This window comes from Aquila chrysaetos, chromosome 1 (assembly GCF_900496995.4).
Source record: "Aquila chrysaetos chrysaetos chromosome 1, bAquChr1.4, whole genome shotgun sequence".
Lineage (NCBI taxonomy): Eukaryota > Metazoa > Chordata > Aves > Accipitriformes > Accipitridae > Aquila > Aquila chrysaetos.
In genome coordinates this window covers 65,076,758-65,098,166 of record NC_044004.1, presented here as the reverse complement: position 1 = coordinate 65,098,166, position 21,409 = coordinate 65,076,758, and the positions used below count along the sequence as shown (strand labels likewise).

Below are 21,409 nucleotides of genomic sequence, written 5' to 3'. Positions count from 1 at the left end.
AGTTTTCTTGAGAGAACAATTAGGCATCTGACAGATGTTATGTAGCTCTTCTGGCCATGTTGAGAACAAGTGCCAAAAAAAAATTATTAAGCAAAAGTCTGTAAAATCAGTACCATCTCTACATCACGCTGTCTAATTCACAGTCCTAAGCAGCTGATGACAACATTAAAAAAAAAAAAAAAAAAAAAAGGAAGAATATAGCAGCCATGGGTACATTGATGCTAAGAAACATGATGAAAGGAGTTTTGTTAAGAACATATTGGAAATAAAAAGCTTTTAAAAGACAAACATTCAAAGCATTTCAGCACTGACTTTTTTTTTTTTTTTTTCTTCTAAGTTATTATGGTCATGAGTGTCATAAGTGTGGAGAAGTTTCCCAAATACTAAAGACAGTTCCTCACAATCTAGGAGAGAAATCAGGTCAACAGAATGAAGATAACAACAAAAAAACTCCAACAACAACAACAAAACAAAGTCAGGCAAAACCCAGCTTTTTGGTGTAGTAGCAATATTCGATTTTCAGAAAAGTGTTTTAGTTTAGACAAATGGAAACTTAGTGTTTTCACATACCTTGAAAATTCAAGACAGACTTAATTGGGTTCACCTGAACTGTCTTATTTGAACAAAAATAAGATAATTAATTTTAAAATTGCAGCTTTACTAATCAAAAGTGTTTAAAGAAATGAAAACAGTTTAAACATACGCTTTAAGAACGATGAAACAGTGTTTTGAATGGTTTTAATTTCAACTGAAAAAGGTTGCTAGAAATAGCAGTGGTCTGTGAAGTTTTTTCTGAATAACTTTAATTTTTTAAACTAAATCAAGGATTTATGTAGAACAACCACTCCCACACACACACTCCATAGGCTGTATGCATTGTGTTGTCCATGAAAAATATCTTTTCCTAAACAGAAAACTAAAGAATTGCAACAACAATAAAGTTATCCAAGACTATAGCTGCTCAAAGAGCAGCCTGAATATTTCATTAAACATTTTATTAGAAAATAAAGCATTTTGACATTTTAAACTTGTATTCAAGTTAACACACCTCATTGTTTGCTGGCTGGACTATTTCAGAAGCAGGTCTTTCTGAGGAACTTGAAAATATAGTGTGTAAATGCTTTGCAGAGAAGAACAAAGAATACAGAAATGAAGGTGCTGTTAGTTGTGCCAAGAGAAGCTAAATGGGTGAGAAAGCCAAGCTACAAAAGCATTACTGGAAGCATTACCTGTGCAGATTGAGTGAAGGTCATCTGATAAACAGGGAGGGCCAAATACAGGACTTGCTTCAAAACAGATGTCAGAAGCTTACGCTTGTACAGAGCAGGGTAACCATCTCTCAGGCATTTCATGAACGCCAAAAAGTGAGAGATCTTTGGGATTAGAAAATGTTGTGGGACTAGGACATATTGAGAGGGAAGATGTAGCAAGATGCTCTGCGTGTGTGTGATAAGGGAAAAAGAATAAAAAAAGATCTCAGAACAGGGCCTGCATGGTGGGAACCAGTGTCTATGGTGATGCAGAGGGGAGAAGGAGAATCCTCAGACAATGGGCCAGTACCCGCCGCACACATTTCTTCTAAGCTGATGGAAAGGCTCTCACTAAGAGACAACAGACAAGCAAGCTACCACACATGACTGGCAGATTTTAAGAGGTGGAAGAAGCTTCATGAGTCATCAGCGCAAAGACAACAGCCAAGGCCAAGGGAGCTGGCAGAGCCACCATGTTCCACTGCTTGACTAGCCTTGATTTGTAGGAGGGCAGCACTGGAGCTTTTGCAGCCCTGGCTTGCACCAAGGGCCAAAAATGTCAGGCTTTAGGCCGCAGCAATTTTGGAGGCTGGTTTTGAGTAACTGAATGATCTGAATGGATAATCGTGCTTCTTTATTGTATGATTTCTGACTTATGTTACTCAAAAACTGCCAAACCCCTTAAATAAAATATATTCATCTGGTCTTTATGTATCTATACACACACACACACAAATTGGCCCGATGGAGCACCCAGGACCTGTTTTAGTCCTAATAATAGCAACAGCAAAACCACGCTCAGCAAGAGCAGGTGGAGACAGACCATTTTTCAGTCAGATGGACACATATTTTCTCTCTAGTATTGTTTCTCCACTTATCTAGGCCTTACCAGCACTGGGTTATATTCTGAGGTCCAATACATGAAAATGTGCAAGAATATAATAATGTTCTTGCTGAATACTGTTCCAGCTCCGTTTCATTGTTATGTTTTATACAGTCACTGGTTGTAATGCATCTGTGGTGCGCACCTAACGATGAGAGCTTGTACCCAACGTGAAAAAAAATATCTGAGCTCTACTTATTGAAGCAAAGAGAAGAAGCTTTCTCTAGCTGGCAGTCAGAATTAACTTCAGCAATTCTGCAGAAAACAGATGTTACTATAGGACAGTCCTTATGTGAATCAAAACCTACTGTAGGTTACATTAACCAATGAGTGATTGTGACTATAGACGTTATTTGCACACCAACTGAAAAAATGGTACTATGAGTTAATGATCACATAACTCTAACAGAAATTTCCCAGACCAAAGAAGATTAACCTGTATTTGAGTGAAAAAAACCTAAAGGAAGAAAATCTTCTGCTAACAGAAGACTCTGTTTTTCCCCTTGAAATTAAGTAAACGTTGGACAGACTGGAAGTTGGAAAGAATTACAACCCAAAGCTCTGGAAGATGATGAAATGTCTGCTTTAAAGCTATTTGAATGACCTCCACTGTCCCTTGCCCCAAATAGGATCAAGGAAAATGTGTCAACTATATACAATAGCATGTGTATGACTTGAGAGAAGAAGGGATCTAACCTGGATTTATTAGTTTGTCCCTGACACTAACACTGTAGCATTTTTACTAACATTAAGATGGCCATACAAAGTTACAGCAAAGCAACTTAAGAAAATAGTTATGAAACAGTTCTAAAGAAAATCGTTCTAAAATAGGTATCTTTTGAATGAAGATTTATCATTGAGGCTTCAGGTTGCCTCAAGCTTCCCAACCACCTTTTCTCTTTGCACTCTAATACTGTCTTAAGGATTGTTCTCCTTTGCTTTCTAATTACTTGGTTATTTACTTCGAAAATAACTAGAATCTGAACTGCAGATTAAGAGACGTACTTTTCTAAAGCTAATGCACAAAATTTCTAATGGGAAAATAATATTTTGTATGCACAATGAAGTATTTCTATTGGAAAAATCAGATTTCACAGTCAAGTCATCTGTTTAGAGGTACAGGCTGAAAGTTCACCATTACTTCTGTTTCTGTTCCCATTGATGGAATGTGTGCATTGATGCAATGTATTTCAGAAGTGTGAATTAAGGACCACTGTTCTGTTCCTCCAGTTGGCCTGCAGGCTTCAGTTACACTACATTTCTGCAAATATTCAAACAACTAAGGAAATGAGCTTGGCTGTAAGGGAAAACTTAAAATACTTCTCTGTCTCAATCAGAAAATATTAAAAGCATTTCTACAGTTGCATAAATTAACAGCTTGTGATTAAAAAATGAAATTTAGACAACAAATTGTTGTCTTTGTACTTAAGCTAGCTAGCCTCAAAACGGTATAATTTTTCTTTTTCCTTCTCATGTTATGTCTGTGTAAATCACACCTTTTTTTTTTTTTTTTTTGAGTGAAGGATTATATTTTCTTATGTTTAACACCAAGGTTTTGCAGGAGGAGATACTGTTTGCAGTAGGATGTTTTAGTTCCACTGCAATACAGATAACAACATACGATAAAGCATGTATAGTTAAGTCCGTTCATTCTTTCCTGGTAGTCAGAAACTTGTCAGTGCTCAGCTGTTTAACCTGGAGCAATAACTTACTGTAATCGTTCATGTTCCTTTTCCTGAAAAGTGGGGAGAAGAATCTCCTGTTGTAAATCTCACAGCCGACCGATGATCACCAGAGACCCATCATTGCTTTTCCACACTACTCCAAAGTGTGGCTGCGCTAGAAAAACCTCTTCCTAAAATCCTCCTCAAACAGTATCTGTGGACTGTGATTTGGAGAACACAAGTAATTCTGCCAAAATGCCTGTTTATTTGGAATTGTGCTGGATGGTGGTAGTGATGGTGGGGAATCATGCTTCCCTGCCTAGCATACCGGACTCCACTTTCTTCACCTATTAAGCAGCACATCTACACTAGCTTTACTGCACTGGAGCAGGATTTGCTCTTTCTGGCTAAACCTGCTTCCTCTGAAGATGATTAGGACTAGGGCATGTCAAATCTTGCTTTTGTTAAGGTAGACACAAGGAAAACAAAATGGACACGGAGCTCTTCCTTCGTAACGGGCAGGGTAAGTTCATCTCTTTTCAATCTCAAAATCTTAAGGGAACCATCTTTCTGATAGTTTTCTCCTTAAATGTGCATGTTCCAGCAATGAAAACTAACCGCATTGCTTCAGGTACAAATTTTTGATGCTCCTAACTTGTCAAAATTAGAATAATTACTATGAGCACCTCTGTATTTCCCTCCCCAACACCAAACTGTCACACAAGCTGTAAAGTTGATAGCTCAACTCATTTTCATTTTTTTTGATTGGACTTTTTTTTTTTTAAATAAATCTGTTAATATAAACCAAACTAACCACCTTCACTGTGGGAGACATCAGTCAGATACATATTTTTTCCACAGTCCCATAATTTACATACTGATGTCAACACAATTTACAAAAAACACACAAAGGAATTGAAAACACTAGCATCTGACAAGACAGCAAGTGTAGAGCATTTTCTGTGCCAAGGTTAACACTTTGAGAAGAATGTGGCATTTGTAAAATTAGACCATAACAGAAAATATTTTGCAACTTTACAGTAGTTGCTATTTATATGCTATAATAGAATAAGTGGTGATAATAAAAACAACAGCACATAAATAGAATTACTTCAGAAGATTACCATTGATCATTCGGAAGTTAGGAGATTGCAGTGTTGGCTGTGTAGCTGTCATTAACCCTTTGGATGCATATCTATGATGGTATCTTCACTAAAATTTTCAACTGCTATTTTTTTTTAGCTGGCACTTCATTCAGTTGCTGAGCATCTTTGCTTACACAGCAGCAAGCAAATCAGTGCTTAGTGGGTAGTCCAGATATGCAGCACAGGATTGCAATCTTGCCCTTGGATACGTATTACCATTTCCCTTGTGGATGTCTCCTCAACATTGCAGTATTGACTTAATGCTCCAGGCTGTTACTAGGCTTCTAGAACCTTCTGTTGTGGTACACTTCTATCTTTGTAACATGTACAGCTAGATGCATGATGATCATGTACCTAGCCTAGGAGGCAGCCTATGAACATTAGTATTATTAAGTAAATTCTAAATTAATTGTAAAACTGTGCATAAAACACCTATACCCCAATCTCTGTCACTTGCATAACATGACTGCAGTTGTAGAATAAGGCTCTGTAAGTGACACCTTGTATGGCCATCTGTGATTTATACTAAGAGAAGCTGACATCATGCTAACCTTACATCTCTCTACTGAATACATACTTGTCTCTCTAAGCACTCCCAACTACAGAATTTAAAGGCACATCCTTCCTTGTCTGCCTGAAATGCATTCGGCAGTTTAAAAAATAAAAAAAAAATTTAAAAAATCCATGTATAACTACCACGTTCACAGCTGAGCAGAGGACTAAGGCACCTTGTTAACTCCTTCAGATCATTTATGCAGTGGTGAGAAAAGAGTAACAGTCTCCCTCACAAAATTTTGAGAACACATGGAACAAGAGTCAAGTCACAGGTACAGTCAGCTTTCCAAATTGCTCCTGAGGCAACACAACAAACCATGTTGCCGTTTTCTCCTTGCTTAAGGCACAAGTATATCCAAGCTTCTTGATAATAGTTTCTCTGTAAGCAGAACTACTGCTGTCAACCTTGAAAAGAAGTTTCATATAACATTAAAAAAAAAAAAAGAAAAAAAAAGCTTTAGCTCGCAATTAACAGCATTGTGAGCGTACACCAAAAATGGTAGAGAAATAGTCAAATAGTAAAATTTCAAGGATCAGTAAAGACTGTGGGAATTTTGGGCACTGCAAAGCATTCACTCACAATTGGATTTTAAAAAAGAACAGAGGTGAATTCTGTTCTCAGCTCCACCCAAGCAACTTCAGTGAATTCAAATGGATTACAGGAGTGGAATAGAGCTGCAGCCTAGCTAAGCACTCCACTCCACACTTACTCAAAGGCATTTCCTATTTTTCTGCTGGTGAATTTTCCACGACCATGTAAGATGGATCTATTTTGCTACAGAATTTGTTTCAGTTAGCTGAACAGACCATTTAGTTCTGTAAACAGAAACAATATCAAATGACCTATATTCCTTAACCGCTGGAAAATGGCAAATAGTAAATTTTGCAGTCAAATATATGACTGACAGTGCATTTCTCATGAATATTCAATCTTTCAGTTTCAAAACTGCTTTCCACAGTTATTTATGCATAAAAATTGGCACAAATTAGCATTAAATACTCTTCAAGTAACAGTGTGGTTGTGAAATGAAGCACTGTCTGTGAAGAAAAAATTGCTGATAAATTCAGATACGCTGCCAGTCTTAACCCATTTTACACCCATTTTATGTCAGAGGAAGCTTTTTTTTTTTAAGAAACAGATTTCTAATTACTCTTGCTCCTTCCACACTTAAATACATCCTTAAGTATGCTGCCCTCAAGCTCTTAGGGCTCATAGTCCCTGCTGATGGAATTATACAGGTGCTCAACTCCATCACACGTCTGAAGAAATAATCTTTTTTACAGAAACACTAAGCATTTTCTATGCAGATTTGAGGAAGAAGATGCCATGAGGTCATCAATCTCAGCAGGCTGGGTCTGCCCTTGCAACTTTCTGACTCGTTTTCAGCTGCACAGACAGGCACAGGAGCAAGAAGTGCTGAACCCCTGCCAGCAGCTGTTCAGCAGCAGGGGAGAGGTGGTGGGGGGTGGATTTGGAGGAGAGGTGGCTTTGAGGAGGATGCTCAGCAGCCTGAAAGAAAGCAACAGCATCGTTCTCTGTTCACGGAATAGACATTCATGGAATAGCAGAAGAAAAGCAGAGCAGTACATAAAACACAGTGCAAATTTAGCAAGGTATTATAAATACAAATGAAGAATGTGAACTCAATTACAGAACAATCCCAAACAAATCAGCAGCTGGTAATGCCAATTTCTGTGGGGTTATCACAATAATAAACAGCACATAATGGTTTAATTATAGAGGCTTTGTGTGATTTCTTTTTAACAAGTATGCATCTGTGTCAAAGAAACCAGTTTTTGAAGCACTATGTAAGATATGTTCAATTCTTTTTGTACTTACTTGGGGATTTCTTTAAATGATATCTTACAAAACATAAGTCTACTAACAGAAAAACAGTTCTGACTACAACACTGAACTATGCTAACCCCCATGCTTAAATTTCTCACTCCACATTTACAGAAAACACAAGCACAGCCTGGGCCAAATCCTCAGGGAGCACAAATATGTGCTAATGACTTACATTAACACATAGAAGGGAAAGGTTTACTTTCACATATGCAGATGAGATGTGCTCCAGATCATATGAAAACACATGGGAATTTTAGCATTCATTTCAGTATGCATATGCTCATCCAACATTTTGGACAAAACACAAATCAGAATCTTACTAGACAAGGCTATGAAAATATTAATGATATCATTGCCTACTTTCATTTCTTTAATGCTCTTCAGATATTACTTTTTCCACATTTTAATCAAAATATTGAACCCTTTAAAGTGTGAATGAGGCCAAAAGTGAAGTGCTAAACTGAATTAGTAAGTATGTATATATATACATACAGACACACACACACACATATATATAAGCGTACACGCACATATGTTCAGAGAAAGTTACATAAAAATGAATAATGCCTGGAAACTCTTCTGTCATCTAAGTACAGAGTTTAAATTAGAAGGAAAACTCATACACAGGTCATCTCCACTTCTCATTTGCGTAATCCTACAGACCATAAATCACTGCAGTTAGACCAAGCATGTATGGAGCTCAGTTGCTGTTGTACACAAGAAGAAACCACTTTCACAACCTGATACATAATAAAGTATATATCAAAGCTTTAATAAAGCATCAAATCAAGTAAGAATTATGGCTGCCTCAGTCCTGAATGCAGAATGGTCTCTAAGGAAAACGTACATATACCTAGTCTGCTTGGACCGCTTGTCCATCGATTTAATGCATTTATCTATAAATCACTTCTTGTTGATGTCAAAGATACATTCTGCTTTCACATAATAACTACATGTACTTAAATAAAGGATGACAGACTGAAGTCCCCTACAACAGTTTCCAAGGAAATTCCCAGCCTTTTTAGTCATCAAATTGCTACTAAGTTAAGTGATAATTTTAGTCTTGGGAAGCAGAAGTTGTCCCCAAACCGAAACCATTTCCTACTTTCCTACTTCAGTACCACTTGCAGAGCAAACAAGCAAAGAAATAAGCATTTCTAAAAGTCATGTTCGAGTTAATCATACCTTATTCCTAAAATGCAGAACCTCTTACATGCCATCCTGAGGTAAACAGTGACTTGTGCCTACCATGCTACAACCTGAACTTAAAAAACCTGTCATTTATGAGCCACCCCCCCCCCCCCCCCAAATTAATAAAGAGACATTTATAACAACAAAACTAAAAACAAGTGGTCACTGGCTGCAGAAAGTGATTCTGATGAACCATGTTGGAAGTTGTTTTCCCTCTCCTTACACTATAGTCACTGCGGTTTCCACCTAAGGCTTTTACTGAGAGGCAGTAACTGTTTATTGACATTTTGGTTTACAAGGATTTTGCAGTGGGACTTAACCCAGCTCTTTAGGTACAGTACAAATGTATGTCAGCACTAGTCTAGCAGGAAGGGGCTGGAGGAAAAAGGGTTGGAAGTACCTACTGAGACCAAAACGGCTGCTAGGAAGGATACGATCAGTGCCAGGAAACAACACAGCACCTTTAATCATTTCTCCCATGATGCACCCTACTGACCACATGTCAACTGAAAACAAAAATGAAATGAAGGTAAACAAGAAAACAGGAACAGAACAACAAATAAATGAGAAGACTTATCCAATCATGCTATATAGCACAGAGCCTGCAGCCCACACCGCAGACACAGACCTGCCTTTCACTCTCTGCAGCTGCTTTTCTGCTTGAGCATGTAAGTTTCATGACAACATAGCAGGTCTGAGAAAAATCAACTCCAACAGTTTTCTTTACCCCAGTGTGGATGAAAGACAATACTATTAAATACAGAAAACCAAGTGAGACCCATGGCTACTGTGTCATAATACAACTTTGTAATTAAAATTTACCAATTAATTCAGTCTTTTTTAAGTTTTCATTTGCATTCATTACCTAGGTTTATACTGCTTTGTATTGTAAATGAATGCTGGTCTCTGTATGCAATGAGGATATGCAAATTGCTTTTCCTTCATCCTTTCAGTTACCAGAGATCCATGCTTATTTTCACAAGCTGAACTGCCAGAAGCCACAAAAGGAACTTGGGTCCTTGTGAAGACATATCCACCTCTTATTCAGGGGCATAAACAGAATTCGTTGAGATTATTCAACTCTAATAATGCTTGCTTTAGAGCCTGTTGGCTCACTTCCATTGAATCTCAGTGAAGCCAGCAGTCCATAATAGGGGTCTTGAGAATCTCATAAGATTTCCATTTGCTGTGATAGGAAATGGTGATTTCTAAATAGGACAGTTGAGACATAGAAGCACTAAGCTGTACCTTCTGCATTGAAATTCAGAGCAAACTGGGGGACTATTTACCTCGTACAGAGAACAGCAGTTCAGCTGGGTCAAACAAAGCTAACCACAATTTACACTGGAACATGAGATGAAAATCAGACTCCTTATATCCAGTATGGGATTAAGGTGGCATTTTCCCCCATACCAATACCATGAAACCACATTACCTCTGCTGTCCTTGCTCTATGATAAGTCATAGGGCATGGAAGCAAGAAAAGGGACAGACTGGTCTCCCAGGGCCAGAAACTGTGGGAAAAAAATGAAAGCATCATGCTGCTTGGTTAAATTTACTCCTATAATTTCATATTGAGCAACAGTTTAAAGTGGATTTGACTTTGAAGGCAAATGTCCTATATGTGGAAATCTTTACATGCCTGGGTCTAAGGTTCCCTGTTGCTTTATTTAGCATATGAAAAGCTTCATCACTACACAATAAATAAATCAATAAAAAACCAAATAAATAAAAGGCTACTTGTTTGGAAGCAATAAGCAAAACTAGAGATGCAAATTATTGCTGCTTTCATCACAAGCTAAATGGCATGCAAAATATCAGGAAAAGATAGAGCAAGCAGTTGTTTGTTCATCTGTTATTAATTCCTTTTTATTTTCAGAGGCTGCCTTCTGACATTACTGCTCTATGCTGTGCTTAAGAGCAAACACAGAGAAGTTGAACTAGTGACTTACTAAACTGTAAACTGTGTAAAGTAGAGATGATTATTCTCCTCTACTCCTGAGGTTTTGGGAAGGAAGCTCTTTGAAAATTTCCAAATCAGAGGAAGCAAAGATGAACATCTGAATATAAGCAACATCCAAAGAGAAAAAAAACTGTGCCTTCTTGACTGCTGCCTCTTTTTCCTTTCCTGAGCCAATTAGAAATAAGTCAAATTGGAACCCAGAATTTCACTGAGTATTTAAGAAAAGTAGTTAGTTGGAGATTAGGAGTTTCAGCATATACAGCAGCAGCTGCAGAAGCCCCAGTTAAGGCACCAAGACTCATGCAAAGCTCAGTAAGGGACTGCAGTACAGAGACCTAAGCCTCAGTCCTCAGTTTCATTTAGTCTAACATCAATCCAGATGTAGTCTGAGTAATTTCAGTCATAACAGCATCACAAACACTAACAAACCACAATGTCTAAACATTTGTACTCAACTCCAAAGCACTGAAAATTTACATTTGGTTCAAGATTTTTTCCGAATGCAAGATATTCACAAAGACTGGCAATGCTCCACCAACACATGGAATATCCCTAAGCTCTAATCAAATGCAGGCTAACATATAGCCACAGAGGCCTCTGCATGACTCTAGGTAAAACTTCAGTTTATAGCAACTATTTGCCTTGATGTTTTAGGATCACACGAAACAGTGTTAAGGAATTAAACCTACAACTTTTCATGACTCTCTGAAGTGAAATTGCTGAGATGTGGGCAGCCCTTGGTGAGAAGCCTCCTCTCCATTAGAATACCCGTGTCCTGGATTACTAGTAGTAGGGGATTTTTAATTTGTTCAAAATCTCTACAAACCAGATCATTGCACAGAGCTGCTCTGAAATGCATTCTTGAGTGTGTACATATACTTCAAAATACGAGTAAGTTTTCTAAGGACACCAAATGTCTCCCTGGCATAGCCACACTGAATAAATGTCCACCACAAACCACATGCAAGTGTTTTCCTCAAAAAAGGAAATATTTCACTCATACAGCAAATGTTAACCTCTGGGCCACCTCCTGGTTCTGATTCCATGCCAAACAGTTAAGAAATACCCTCTACAGTGGTTGTGCCAAGGCTGTCTTGCAAAACATTTGGGGAATGAATCTGTCCTCCACAGGAACCTCCAAAATCTCCCCAGGAGCTTGAATAGAGTTTGGGGAGGCTGAACAGAAGTTGCTCTGTTGCCACTCATGCATGCCCCCCAAAACTTCCTGTGTACTGGGGAAGCAGTCTGGTCTGGCTGCTGACACAGCCCTTCACAGGGAAGGTGACCAGAAGAGATGGCGAGGAGAGAAGGGACAGTTGGGATGGAAGAACATTAATAAGACATCTGTTCCTCTTTGTGTTTTAGTCTCACGTACCTCCTGACCCAAATGAGTGCTTGCTTATCCTTCCAGGTTTCAGATTCCTTTCAGCAAAGGTGCAGAAGGATCAGGAATTGTAGAACTAGGCAAAGGTGTTTCTATATGGAAAGGACCCAAGCTAACCTTCCATGGACACCTCCCTTGTAACTCAGCTGTGGATGCAATTTCCTTTCCTGTTTCTGCAGAAGGCTGCTCCTACCATGCTGGATGAACTGGAAAAAGCATGGGTGACACTCTGATACTGAAGACACCATATCTTGTTTCCTTCCTCATTCCTTCATAATGGCCCTGCATTCTCCTCCTGCCAAACTGCAGGTTCTCTGGAACTTGACAAAACACAATGAAATGGAGCCCATAAGGAAAATCTGCAACTGCCCTTGCTAAAACTCCTGCTGAGGTGGCTCTTCAGACCTGCACTCAGTAAGGTCCGGTCTTCATTCAATAAAAATCATGACATTCAAATTAAAATTCATGAAATGCATGCTACAGGAAACTCTGGAGACCAGAGATGCAGGTGCAGCCAAATGAGCTTTGCTATCTTTCCCAACCTCATGGGCTAGCTCACACTTTCTCTTTCTGCCCAGAGCATTAGTGAGAATGCCAAACATTCACATTTGTAATAGCTCCTGTTTTAGTGATGCAGAAATCACCCTTCTGCAAGCTGAAAAGAGATGATCATGTCCTCAAAACTGACTTGGGAAGACTATGGTAGACATATTAATGAAGTAAATCATGATACCTGATTTTATTTGTGTAACTGTAGGCCAAAATATTTAGCACACAGTGTTGTTTCCCAGTGGCTGAGGTGCAAACTCTAGTAAAATTTCAAGGTGACCAAGCATGCCTTTCACAACACAGTGAGCTTCTCTCTTCAAATCCTCCTAAAATAGAAAGACACCTTGCTTGGTAGGACCTCCCTTTACCTCCATCTCTGTTGTTGAGTGCTCCTGCAGACCTGCACTGAGGTCTGCTCTGAAGAACCATTTCTAGGCCCTTACTTGAATTTTCAGGAAGAAAAATACAGCAGTCTGTATTGGACACTGTACCTTGCTTTTACAGGTTTTTCTGTTACTTCTATGCAATAAAAAAAGGACATGGTTTATAAAAATACTTAGCTATTCTTGGTAATACATGGGTAAAGCTGCTTTTTTTCACAAGCTCCAGACAGCACAGCTACAAAGGCTTCAGACTGCCAATGCCAAGGAAAGTTTGTGATGCACAGCGCTCCTAATGACAACTGTGAAGATGGCTCAAACACTTGAAAAAGATTAAAAGCCTCCCAAACCCTTCCTGCCCTCAATTCTGTCTAAATCATGGCAAACTCCCAGTTTTGTGACATTCCAATCTCAGGACCTCGCTGAGATACCAAAAACCTTCCCTTCATGCTTCTATTTATTATATGCATGGATTTCAACATGTTTTAATGAGTGCTCAGCAAGTATCAGCTCAATCCATTAAGATTTCCTCAGAAAGTCTTTTCCTCTCTAATTTGAAACACCACTTTCCACGTGATGTTATTAAAACCTTAATACTTCTCAATAACAGTAATAGGGTTCCAAAGTGTTTAAATATTTTATTATTGACTTCTAAGTTACTACCTGCACCTGAAGCTGCAAAACACTGTAGAGTACAGCTACTCTCCTGACAGATTCTATATGGAACTGAAAGGGAGTTGCCACGGTTTTACAAGTGTGATGCTTCAAACCAACTTATGAATTTCGCTCTTTTTCTTTTAAACTTTCTGTGAGTTCCAAACTGATATGCATCACGCCTTCTTATGACACAGCTGAGCCATCACTCCTTGGGATTCGGACTAGCAGATGTTCACCTTCATTTGGCATAGACAGAATTGATCTGCAGTAGACAGGCAGGTGCCAGAGCCTGGCCCACCTGGAAAAATGCAGAAGGACGTATGAATCGCATCCAAATCTTCGCTCTTTCTCAGAGGTTGCAGTGCCAAACAAGTGCTGAAAACCTATTGTTTTTCCTTGGGAATTCAAGCTCCACTGTCCCTTTCAGAACACCAGAGCTTGCAAAGGGACTGGAAGGGATGTCACAGGATGTTAAGAGGCACATATTACGAAAAGGCCATGGGAATCCTGAGATGCAAGCTCAAGAATGAGCGGAAGCACAAGGAATGACTCATGCCCTCCCTTGTCTCCCATTTTCTTTTGAATATAACTATATTAAAAAATCATTGCAGTAAGAGAGACCTATGGAGAATCTCACCAAGGAACATGAAACACACTCCACTGCATCTAACAGACAGTAACATTTAAAACATGTTTTGCAGATCCTGCAGTTGCTAGGTTCAGACCCTCTTTTTAGCATAATTTAAAATTTGACTTTGAAATATCTATTCCCAGGTCTTAAAGAGTATTCAAGCACACTGATTTTACTTCTTCCAGCAGGAATCCCACAGGTAGTCTCTCCTGCTATAATACAAACAGATTAGCATATCATTTAAGTATACTTACATATTTTCATATCTGATAAATGATATGTGATTTTGAGTGTGTTCCAGTCCTCTACTTTGATCCCGACCAAATACCTACATGCTCTTGATAAAAGACACTTCAGTACTGTTTTGTCCACAAGTTCTAAATTCTCTGCTCAACTGTACCAGTGAAACTCAGCTCAAATTACTAGACTTGCCATTGAGCAAAAGCTGATTAATGGCATAGAAAGGAGAAAGGGAAAAAAAAAGGGGGGGGGGGGGGGGCAACTAACTTGCCTTGGCTGAAATTCATATGAGGCAGCAGTAGGTGTAGCTCACATACCTCAACACTCGGCCACTTTTAGAGCTGCATTTTCAGACCCATGCTGAAGATCTTTAAAGTGAGTATTGGGAACCGAGCAATGGATCATCTTCATTGTAGCAGCTGGAATCCACTCCAAACACCACACGGATAACAGACAGCATGGGGCTCTTATACTAAGTGCAAACTGCACTATAAACTGCTAGAGTATACATATCTGAATTAAAAAAGAAAGAGAAGAATGGCAACAGCCAAATCGTCTTCACAGCCACACTGAAGTCTCTGAGACAGATCTCATCTCATATGAGCAAACTTCCCCCAGTAAAATCATCATAATTCAAACTCTTGGTATATTCTCAGAAAAATCCTAAATCTCAACCCAAATACCATATACCCAGGGAGGAATCATTCAGCTGAACAAAATCCAAACTTAGCCATCAATGCCATCATAGCTAACAGACACTTAAGCAGCAGGCTAATGTGTACCAGCTGATCCAACCTGGAGAACCAGGTCAGCCACTCTTCATAGTCTCTTTTAAATAATCCTCATGCTAATTGTTGGTTTTGGTTTTTTTTTAAAACACAAAACAAGCCTTAAGAAAAGAATACTGGGAACATGAAAAACAGCAGACTGCACTAAACAAAAGTGCAGATGTTTTATTATACCAAAGTTTAAGAAAACCCCCAACATGCACTCAGAACACTAGGATTATACCCACTTACAAATGCAGATCATTATTCAAATGCAGAGACAAATTCTGCTAATGAGTGGTGGAAAGGCAACATCTCTTCCTGAAAGACTTTCTTGATTCAAAATTTTTTCCCTAAGGCAAGCAATTTTCTTCCATATAAATTCCTGGGAAAATACAATAGAATACTCTGTCAGGTGTCAGAGAACATCTCTTAATCCCACCACTCTCAAAGATGGCTGGTGGGCAAAGGCATTTTTGAAAATCTGGCCACAGAAAACATGAACTTCACCTGTTAATGCTGACTTCACAATCAATTTTGGATGTTCATAGATACATAGAATAAGTTTGGACTTTTTTTCTCTCTTGCTGTCTTCATGGTATTTTCTCTTTTGATCATCTTAGACTCAAAGCTATTTGCAGTAGGAATTCTGTTTTCCATATTCACCACTGTAATCCAGGCCTAGCCAAACTTAAGACACTTGGCTGTTAACACAATATATTTCTATGACTAAATCACTGTTTCCCCTTTGATCTGCTGAAGGACTCACACATGAACTTGCTAGAGTACCACTCTTTACATGCCTCTCCAGTACTGAAAAGAAATGCTCTTTGATTGCTTTATTTCCCCACTAAGTCATATGTGCCTGTGGGACATCACTGTGGCCTCAGCAGCTCAGATCTTAATAAATCTATCTCACTTGAAAGCATTCAGACCATTTTAAATTTTCCCTTCTCTTAAAAAAATACACAGAAATACATTTCCAATCCTTAAATTTAAATCTTAAAAGATTCTGAACATATTATTTGACTAGAGCTGAACACAGCTTTGGGGAAAGTCCTGGAGTTTTCCAACATATTTCCAATGGCATCCAAGAGTTTGGGGCATTTTTAGTTGCTCACACTCTTTCTGTTTTAACTGAGACAAGAGTGGAATAAGTATTGAAGAAACACTGAGCGAGAAGCTCAGAAGTGGACTACAAAAGCTTACCAGAACTTGCCAAGAATATTTTGGTCTGGAAATCCATCTGGAAATTGATCAAAAGGTGGATTTCTTCTCATGAGGGTCTGACTTCTGACAAAGAAGTCTCCCTGACAGTATTTTGAAGTGTCTGCTTTAGGTGAGTAACAAGGAACAAAGGTATCTGCTATGCAATTTCTACCTGGTACTCTCCAGGAGGCTGGAGGCTGTTCTTATTTTGCTGAAAACCAGCTCACTCATCACAAACTGACAGCACTTGAATGGACCAATCCTCTAGCCCTGCTGTATCTCAAGTGTCCTAGTAGGTCAATTACATTAAATACCTCAGCAATATTCACAGAGCAATCATTTTCAAGTAACTTAGATTTATACTAACCGGGACAGTTATCATATACTGGTACCTGTAGCCTATACAGATTTCAGAGTTTTTTTACCATAACTTAGAGTTTCTTATTTATGTAGATGAGATGATCTGAAATTAATCTTCTTTATGTTTTAATTTCAATGAAGACTTTCATTTAAAGTCAGCAGCATCTAAATACAATGGTAACTTTTAAAAATTTTTCTTTCCATAAAACTTGGCAGCAGCTGTGAAATTTTTCTTAGATGTATACTGGGCCATACATGAATGTTGTTACTCGAGGCTAGAAATGAGTAAGATCCTTATATTGATAGCAAGTGCACACAGTAGACATTCTTCTGAAAAATTAAAAAACTGACACAGATTTGTGTCTTTCAGCTACAAACCCCACTGCTGGAAGGCCTTAGGTAGCCCAAGGAAAGCTTTATTGTAATGTCATTCCGTGAAGTTTACCTGAAGCTGCATAAATGCTTATCTAGCTCTTCCTGTACAGAGACAAACTAGATCTGCTCATCAACAGCCATGGAGAGCAGGGAAGTAATATGGACCCATACACAAACCAGTCTTTCTAACACTGAAAACTCTTATTCATGGGGTCAAACTGGTTAACAAATGAGTATTGACTTGGAAATGAATGTACAGATTCCATTTCCCCCCCCACCCTCACCCCCATCCCAGGGTATGGGAATTACAGTGATTTAAAAAGTAGGACTATCCCACAATTTAAACAATGTTTTCTGCATTTGTTCAAAAATTCAGTTGCTATTTTTTAACAGATACTGAAATTTTAAAAGGTATTTAAAAAAAAAATCTGTTGCTATCCCTGAATAAGACACTGTCATAAGAGATTGTTGTCACAGTCAGACAGAACCAAAGTGATTCTCATGTTTGAATGATTTTTTAAAATCATTGTTTAAATTATATATCATTTATTTTTTCTGGAAATGGGCAGAAGAACATGACTCTTAAATACCATTTGTTGTTGAAGAAGAAGAGCAACCCACTAACCACGGTGCTACATTTTTTACACTAAAATAGCTTTTCTTCTGTATTCTAGTTGTTTATCAACTGAAAACTCAGACTTCTCTCCAAATAGATTAAATCGAAATATCCTCAGTATTTACAGCTGAGCCTCAAGTATATTATAGATCATTTTGTTTTTCTTTGTAAAAAAAGAGGAAAAGAGCACAGTATTTGGAGGAAGAGTTATGGTGGTGTTTCTGAGGTGTTGTTATCACTGAAACACACATAACTATCACACTGAATTACAGGTCTCATCAATGCTGGGAGCTGCTCTGCACATTCAGGTTACAGCAAAAGGTGAGCGTGCAGCCTGCTCCACGTGTTGCAGGAAAAGCTCAGTGGAGTGACATCCCAAAGCTATCCACTAATGATAAAAACCACCATTCTTACTTCATTGTCCTGTTTTGCATCTGGTAACTTTCCAGTCCGTATTCCTACAAGACTGGAAGCTAGTACAATGTTGCTGTTTCTTCCTCAGCAAACAGAAGGTACTTGCAAGTTTCCCCATCTACCTGTTAGTAAAGTATAACTGCATCTTCACCTGGCTACCGAGCAGAGCTCCATTTTCAGAGAAAGTCAACAGAGCTGTGAGAATAGGACAGGCAGGACCTAACTCTGACAAACACTGCAGGAATCACTCAAGAGGCAGGAAAAAAAAAAATTACTTCCATGACTACACGTCTGTAAAAGCTGGGTTTTCTCCACACCAACTGCCAGCGTCCGCTGATGCCAGATTTTTATGGTGTCTTTCTGCCAACCTGCTAAAAATAATATGCCTTTTTGTTTCTGAAAGTGGGAAACATGTTATGTTGCTGCATTTTATTCTGATGGGCAAAATACACACTACTTACACTTCCCAGACATCATGGGCAGGTTGCCTGGCTTAGCCTGTGATAAACCAAAGGCTAAGTAGACACCTCCTCTTTTGTTTTCATTTTCTAATATTGCTTTCACCACCTTGGAAGTGGTAAAAATAATATCACCCAAGATGAGAAGAACAAGATGGGAGGGAAATACAGTTTAATTAACGACACAGACCTCATGCAAGTAAAGGAAAGTCCATTTTTAAATCAAGAGAATCTGATTTCAGGCCAATTTGGAAACCACAGCAGATAAACAGTTGCCTTAAACTGGGCGAGTCAAATTCTTCATTTTGTTTTAAAGAAAAAAAATGTTGTATTGACTCTACTCTGAGCCCATACAGCATTGAGATGAATCCAAATCCATGATGCATATTAGCAAGCAAAAGATTATGTCGTCACCACAAATATTATGAAGTCACTATTTCCAAAACATAAAAGCAGAAAAACAGATTTACAGGAACCAGATGGGCCAAGTTAGGATTCTTCTCTTTTTTTCTTATTTTTTCTTTGAAGAATAATCAGTAAAGCTATCCAATTTGCAATCATAATGCTTGTTTTCTATACTGCTTATTAGTATGACATAAAGACTACATGAAATGGAATGATTACAGGATTTAAAGTAACTTCTTTGACTGAAATAATTCTGTGCATCTGTTTTTCATTTTCAATTTTGTTCATATCAGTAGTATGCTATTTTCATTTACTCATACCTCTGGGATTCAACTTTTTGCTTTTATCTTTACAGTCCTGGTATAGTCATTTTATGGTAAAAGGGATGGGGTGGAGGAGAGGAACAAATAATAGGTGAAGCTGCAGCAAATGGCACAAGGATACAGTCCCTTCCTGGAAAGAGGATTTTGTGGCGAACCATTTCTCCCATAATGCATCCCACAGACCATATATCCACTAGAACAGCAGAGACAGGGAAGTGAAGAAGGAGGGAAAAAAAGCAAAGTTAACTACGACATTTCACTCCTAAAGGAGGGGAAAAAGAGCAGGTTGATCAGAACAGTACAGTTTGTTTTGTGGTTTTGTTGGGTTTTTTTCATGTCTCACCAAAAGCTAAAATAAATAAGCAAATAAGTAACAGCTGTCAGTCAGCTCAATGGTAGTTAGTAACAATGGTGGGAAAAGTTTAAAATCAACATTTTTGGGAAAAGGCCCACAGCTAGCAAGTAAAGATCAAGTAACAGCTGCACAGTCCCATGGTATACACTGAGTATATGGTGAAAAAACAACTTTTTTTTTTTTTTTTTTTTTTTTTTTTTTTTTTTTTTTTTAAAAGAAAAAAAACAGAAGCAAAAAACCCCACCAAACCCAGACAATGATCATCTGGAATAAATCCTGCTTGCAGCCAGGCAGTTTCTAGGCTTTATCCTGCAGGACTAAGTCTCTTTGCAGCAGTACACAAGAGGTTCCAAATGGAACTGCTCACACGAGTAAAGACCATATGGATAAACACCACCTTTAAGGGTTATTTAAAACTCCTGCTTCAGGATCTGTATCTATGTCTTATCTATAGGTACCTATCTATATGTATCTGTCTGTACCTACATACTGACTGGAAAGAACTGGAGAACGTGACCTGTGTAGACTCCGTTTTTTACTCCGTAGGTACTCAAAATAAGTGCTAAAACAAATGCTTCACAGGACAAGTACCAACAAGACTAGGAGCATTTCTTATCTTCCTGATCCTGCCTTCAGCTTTTAGATGCAATATGCATAATTACGTTACTGGCTTGACTTGAGCGGGGGTTTTTTTTGCCATTTAAGTCTTACAAAAAAAAAGGCTAGATAGATAGTGACACAGTATGCACAGAAAGAAAAGACCTGTATTCCACGTGAAGGGGGAAAAACTGCTTTCAAATGCTTTAAAAGACTACATTGTTTCTCAGCTTTGAATCCTCATTTTGTGGTCATTTGTCCTACACAACCAGTTTCTCCTCTTTTTCTTCCCCCTTTTTATCCTTCAAAAGCAAACCAAAACAAACCAAAGAAACAAACAAACAACTCATTTCTTGGTAAAACAAAATAAAGGTGAAATGTTCCATTTGGGAAAAGGAGGGTACAGGTATCGGGGACATGGGACAGCAAGAGCATGCCTGAGGCAGTGGCAGAGTTTTCTTTGCAGTGACAGCTTTGGGACCTTCCACGGAAGTGCAGCAAACTGGTGATAATTATGCATCTTTAGCCAACCAAGTGCAGAAAGAAAATGAAAGCAGTGAACAGTCCTTATACACGCAGTGTACATAGTAAGAGGAGAAAAAGTAGGGGAGCTTCAGTAATGTGGCAGCATAGGCCAGAGCAGGGAAGGAAAGAACAACCCTTTGTTAACTTCCTTAGGAACTAGATCAGGGCCTCCAAGCCAGACCAGCTCCTCAGACTGCTGACCTTCATTTTCAAATATTTTGTTTTCTTTCTCTGTTTACTTTATTTTTTGTACAAGTAAGACGAGATCATTAATCTTGAGCCAGATTCATTGCCCAGGGAAGTCAAAGGAAGTCTCTACATTAACTTCAACGGGCATTTGATTAGGACCTTTGGATGTGGCAAACATTCTTAGTACCTTCCCAGCTGTGTACTTCATTGTAAAAATGTGTCTAACTTTTTCCTGGTGCAATTGTAATTATGTGAAAAGCAAGTGCTTTCTCTTTCAGTGACAATAACACCAACAATGGTAATCATCTACTAAATGTCTGGAGAAAAAAAAAATTAACGCAAAATAATTCATTTCACAATAGAAGGAACTCTGGATATTGACTAAGGAACTATCTAAATCGTGCTGAGCCTAGTTCAAATTTCTAATGGCACTTATCAAAAATATCAATTACAAAATATTTTAAGAAAGATTATT

General features: G+C 38.4%; 1 protein-coding gene across 10 annotated transcripts in view; it reads right to left on the bottom strand.

Annotated features, from left to right (window-relative positions):
• The window catches only part of MAPK10 (mitogen-activated protein kinase 10), a 182,942-nt gene that overhangs the window by 32,985 nt on the left and 128,548 nt on the right, over positions 1–21,409 (bottom strand). For 8 of the 10 annotated variants that reach the window (XM_030007694.1, XM_030007671.2, XM_030007652.2 and 5 more), the window contains one exon: positions 19,390–19,461. The exons of 1 other annotated variant lie outside the window; for it this stretch is intronic. In XM_030007694.1, coding sequence (XP_029863554.1) covers positions 19,390–19,461 — 72 coding nt within the window. Of the gene's footprint in view, positions 1–8,971; positions 9,044–19,389; positions 19,462–21,409 lie in introns of all 10 variants that reach the window. One more of the 10 variants, XM_030007660.2, reaches the window with a different exon arrangement.